Source organism: Salvelinus sp. IW2-2015, unplaced genomic scaffold, assembly GCF_002910315.2.
Source record: "Salvelinus sp. IW2-2015 unplaced genomic scaffold, ASM291031v2 Un_scaffold2081, whole genome shotgun sequence".
In the NCBI taxonomy this organism is placed as follows: domain Eukaryota; kingdom Metazoa; phylum Chordata; class Actinopteri; order Salmoniformes; family Salmonidae; genus Salvelinus; species Salvelinus sp. IW2-2015.
In genome coordinates, this window is record NW_019943422.1 from 58,513 (window position 1) to 64,088 (window position 5,576).

General features: G+C 40.5%; 1 protein-coding gene across 1 annotated transcript in view; it reads left to right on the top strand.

Moving 5' to 3' along the window:
• The first annotated feature begins 1,137 nt into the window (after positions 1-1,137).
• LOC112072909 (pituitary adenylate cyclase-activating polypeptide type I receptor-like) overlaps positions 1,138-5,576 on the top strand; it is a 73,671-nt gene continuing 69,232 nt past the window's right edge. The window contains exon 1 of the mRNA XM_024140287.2: positions 1,138-1,472. Within this exon, the coding sequence (XP_023996055.1) occupies positions 1,392-1,472 (81 nt within the window). The 5' untranslated portion in view covers positions 1,138-1,391. The remainder of the gene's footprint in view (positions 1,473-5,576) is intronic.

Consider the following 5,576-nt stretch of genomic DNA (forward strand, 5'->3'; position numbering starts at 1 on the left):
CAACCATAGACATACAAAACACCTAGACTAGTACCAACCCCATAAACATACAAAAACCCTAGACAGGAAAAAAACATATATCACCCTTGTCACACCCTGACCTAACCAACAATAATAAAGAAAACAAAGAATACTAAGGTCAGGGTGTGACAATACTCTTGCATCTTTTTCCTGCAATTCTACACAGTTTGACATAACTTATTATGCCTCTCTTGGGGGGTATATGGAGGGGTATTTTGAAAACACAGTATAAGTTGAAGGATAAGTGGAAGGCCCCCTAACCCCCCAAAAAATTAAAATGTATTTTTTGGAAAACAGCTAACTTCCTGCCTTTCAACACATTTTGCCATAGGGCAGAGAGAAACATGCAGTTTTATATTGCTATTCTACACATTTTGCCTTKAGTCTGATATAAAATGTTGCAGTTTTAAAGCAAATTTCCTACAATACTACACATTTTGCCATGGGGCAGAAAGAAAGTTTTGCTGTTTCAAAGCTAATTTCCTGCAATTCTACACATATTGCTATTGGGCAGAGAGAAACGTGCTGTTTTATAGKTCATCTCATGCTATTCTTCACATTTTTCCATTACATTTTCCATGCTTAAAAAAATGGATGAATAAGATATTTGATGAATAAGATATTTGGCTACAGAAGTGCCATTTCTTACCGATCTATACAGCKTCCATCCAAAAACAAGCCCTATGAAATGACACCAATAGATAGTGGAAGAGTTAGTGGCTAGCAACAGTGGCTAGCTTAGCTAATGAAATAGCTACGTCGGTCGCGACACGCATAACCAGAATGACACATGATGAACCACCGAAGGCACACCCCATGTTTGTTAGATCGATTTTTCCATTGCTTATAACGTGTTCATATGCTATCTGGATGGCCCCTGACCTCCAGGGGGCCCCGAACCAATATGTTTTTATTTTATTTTTGAAATAAATGATTGAGGGTGAGGGACGAATCAACCTGTTCTGAATATCCCCCATGACAATTTCGCCTATGGGACAAGCACATCTGCTATACWGAGAGTGCGTGTCTGCGCTGCGCAGTCCGCTCTAGCTGGCTTTTGAGGAAGAGGCGCGCACCTTATTCGCTCAGTCGAGTTCTGTCTCTTGTACATGCATGGTGAAGTCTTGCCAAGCCATACCTGCTGCAGAAACCCGCCCAACTTCTGAATAACGGCGACAAGAAAAGATGACCTCCAGTCGTCCAGGCAAATGCAAAATATGTGGATAATAGCTTAATGTGGAAGAGCATCTAGTGAAAACAATACTAGTTTTTTTTGAATAATTAGAATACTTATTTAGGGTTATGTCAATGCAATTGACTATTATTTGAACCATTTGTTCTAGAAAGAAAAGGGTACATTCTAAAGGACAATGTTACTCACTAAAACGTCATCGTTGAAATGGATACGCGCGTTATTTGCTATATGGCTGCATCTGACTGTGTGGGAAACGGTAAGTGGATGCTTTCATAACAAAAACATTATTTTGACTTGTCTTTTACTACCACAATCTATCTAATCATCAATTAAAATGACATGCCTTATGTAATGCTATAGCCTATGCATTATCTAAAATAAACATAATTTTTCCAGGCTAAAGACATTACATAAAAAGTTTGGGACTGGATGTACTTATAGGCTGCTACACTGACATTTTTCCTATCCAGGCTAGATTTCGTCATTGTCCTCCGAGTTGTCATCATCATAGGCCCATGCTTCGGCTGGCTACTCTTCGGTTAATTTCCTTTGAGAAAGGATCACGCGGTGTTATAGTGAATTCAAGGTTTWAAAAGGCTTTTAAAGTTTGTAATTTACACTTTAAAATTGAAGACTTTTATCTTAACAAGAATGTATCAACCCCTACAAAAATCACCATTAATTATAATCCACATAATAATTCAAATGCAGGATTATTTTAATGCTGTGAGAAACTATTCAAATTAAGATATTACATCTAAAAGAAAGGAGGACCAAGGCACTCTTCATATAATGAATTAAAATGCCCCATGATGAAGGCCATGCAGCTGAAGCACGTCTGAGTTTTGAAAGTTTGAATCCATTTATCATGCCATACAAATAAAGGCATTTTAATTCATTATATGAAGAGTGCCTTGGTCCTCCTTTCTTTTTGATGACCAATTTACCCCTTTTGCCAAAGAGCACCTTCTGTCCACCAAAATCTATTGTGTACCTTGGCAGCGCTTCCCTTCCTCCTTTGTTTCTATCTCTACCATTAGTTATAGGTGCATGATTGTACCCTTGCAGTTCATACTTTAAAGCTGCAATATGTACATTTTTGGGTGACCCACCAAATGCACGTAGAAATGAGAGTTATAGATCTGTCATTCCTCAACTCGGTCCTGGGGCCTACCTTGGGTGCAAGTTTTGTTTTGCCCTAGCACTACACAACTGATTCAAATAATCAATGCTTGATGTGTAGTGCTAGGGCAAAAACCAAACTGTGCACCCAGGGGGGACCCCAGGACCGGGTTTGAGAAGCCTCGCCTTACACGGTACAACTACAGTGACAAGCGTTTGTACCGGTACCTTTTCTTCTGAGAGTGTAGTTGTCATTCTATTGGAATTTCAGTTTATTTCCTGAATTAAATGGAATTAACGCCAACACCAATGTCCACAAAGCTAATGTGCACAATAGCCCATTAGTGGGATAAACAGTTAGATTGTTATCTATATTCATGTATGTGAGGTGAGAGAGGAGAATGGGAGAACGGTGAAGGTCTTTGGCCCGGAGCTACTGCTGCCCTATGTTAATAGAATGCTTAATAACACTACTATTGACGTAATGGCATGTTTTAAACTACTATTGAATTAAAATAGAACCACTGTGGCATAAACAGGTACCATTATGATCATTAGGGAGGGAGAGGCGGGTTTAAGTGAAAAGGTTGCTTCTGGTCACGTGCTCGCCCATTCGCAAACACACGTGCACACACACACTGTGGTGCTGTCTGTCTGTCTGCCATTGTGCCATGGGGTAGTAGATTAATGGATTAAACAGATGTGTTTTTCATGGACACACACACACACACACACACACACACACACACACACACACACACACACACACACACACACACTGAAGCCAAACACTCGCTGGCATGATGTGGCATCAGGAGTGCCCATGATGATACTTGCCTGAGTCCGTATTGACTGAGTCTGTCTGCCGACAGGAGAATATAGCGTGACAACTCCACACCCTGCTGTTACCGCGTTCCAACACATTGGCTTTCTGTTTCGTAGTTGTAACAAAGGCACTCCACGAATACAATTGATTGGACACTTTAATTATTTTTGTTTGTTTGTTTTTACATATATCCTACAGTAACATAAACTAATGAAAATTATTTTGTTATAAAAAAAGTATTGTAATGTTACCTAACAACTTCATAAACACAACCAAATTATTATTTTAGCGATAGCATATATGAAACCTATTAATTACACTGTTAGAATATTCCAGTCAGAATTACTGCTCATTAGATTGAAGCTGTGTCCCTTGACGCCCAGCGGCTCCATTTTTTTTATCGTGCAGCGAGTGCACACATAGGAGGTCTCATGAAAAAAACATGCCCCCCATGGAAATCAAATGCCCTTCCAACTGATTCGTTCTGGCGCCAGCCCTGCACCATAGACATGCTGTACATACATCATTGGTGCCAACTCTACAGCATTGGCAGACCATCTCAAACAGAGAACTGGAGCCAAGGAGCCAAGTTTCTCCTCCATTTACACTAACGTAACTAGACTGCCTCTGCGTTATTACATGGATGGAGGCAAAAAGMGAGGTTGAGGTTTTATCATGCTTTATTTGTTACTGTAGCCTTTCCTGTATAAAATGTAGTAAAGTAGTTGAATGCTAGTTGAATGCTGTCATTTTGTCTTTAGATGTGGGCTACTTGGACATGATGACAGTAGTAGATTGACCAGGAAGACAAAGAGGCTCAGAGGATTTGAACAGTGGCTGGTCAATGGGGTGTTATATTGTGTTCTATTATGACTGGTTTATTGCCTGCTGCCGTTGTAACGCCCAGAGACCTGCAGTCACATCTGGTGGCGGATGTAAAATATGATGTGATAAATATGAGGGAAGGAAACATGCTTTATAACATTGTGTGTCATGGTTGTATTGGCATTTTCATGACATATTTTTTTCTGTTTGCTGATTTAGAATGTAAACTAGATACATTTTAGTATTTTTATGACAGCAATTTTTCTTTCTTGCGATTCGGAATTTAAACTAGACACATTTAGTCATTTCATGACATAGACTTTTCTTTGTGGTGAGTTAGCAGGTAAAATAGATGTTTAGTACTTAAACTATGGAGAAGGATGCTTCACAAAGTGGCCGTGGGCTTCAAAATGATCTTATATAGAAGAAAAGGCCATTTCACCATTCCTCTCACTCTCACCAGCAACATTTACTCTGAGCAGAGTGTGTGACCCTTTTCTTGGGATAATGTCAGACGCACACACGCACACACACACACATGCACGCACACACACATGCACACACACACACGCACATCTTAGTTTTTTTTTTCAGTAACATCCGGCAGCTTTTCAGAGGTTTTATTCTCACAGTAGAGAGAAAGCAGCACAGACAGGAGAGTAGAGGGTGGATGTTTAACCTTTACTCCTTGTTTGTCTGCAGTTACTTAAGAGCAGTTTTTTTTAATGTCAGTTTTTGTCAGTTTAGCTCAACTCACATAGGAGAATCTCAACTGTGTTTCTCATCCTCTTCTCATAGCAGAGCTTTCACACACGACTGAATGCCTAAAGCAGAGAAATATCCAGCACCAAAACAGCAGACACGTGTAGCATTCACACACACACGCACACGCACGCGCATGCACACACGTACACACGCACACACACACACACCAATCACCATGCCGATGGTGCTCTTTGATGTGCTCTCTCTGCATGTTTCACGATAACAATCATCTAGCTTCTATTGTTCAACTGTTCCTTACATAATCGCCTCACGAAGCAGGGCAGCAGCACTGTGTAGTAAATATTAGCCAGCTTGTAGTAGAACCTCAGTTTTACTGTATTTGTGAGGACTGTTAGTTTTTAAGGACTGGTAATTGTTACGTGTATTTTACTGTATTTTACTGTATGTGTTGAGTTTGAGGTCAACTTAACATGCAGCAAGAGAACACAGGGTTTGGACAGTTTGAGACAGTAAACAAGCAAGAGAACACAGGTTTAGGACAGTTTGAGGAACATAATACAGCAAGAGAACACAGGGTTGTTGGAACTTTGAGGACAATTAATACAGAAGAAAACAAGGTTTGGACAGTTTGAGGACACTAACACATGCTAAAGACAGAAACCAGGAGTACTGACTTGTGTACATGTTGTGTGTGTGTGTGTTGTGGTGTGGTGTGTGTGTGTGTGTGTGTGTGTGTGTGTGTGTTGTGTTGTGTGGTGGTGTGTGTGTGTGTGTGTGTGTGGGTGTGTGTGTGGTGTGGTGTGTGTGCGTGTGTGTGTGTGCGTGTGCGTGTGGTGCGTGTGCGTGTGTGGTGTGTGTGGA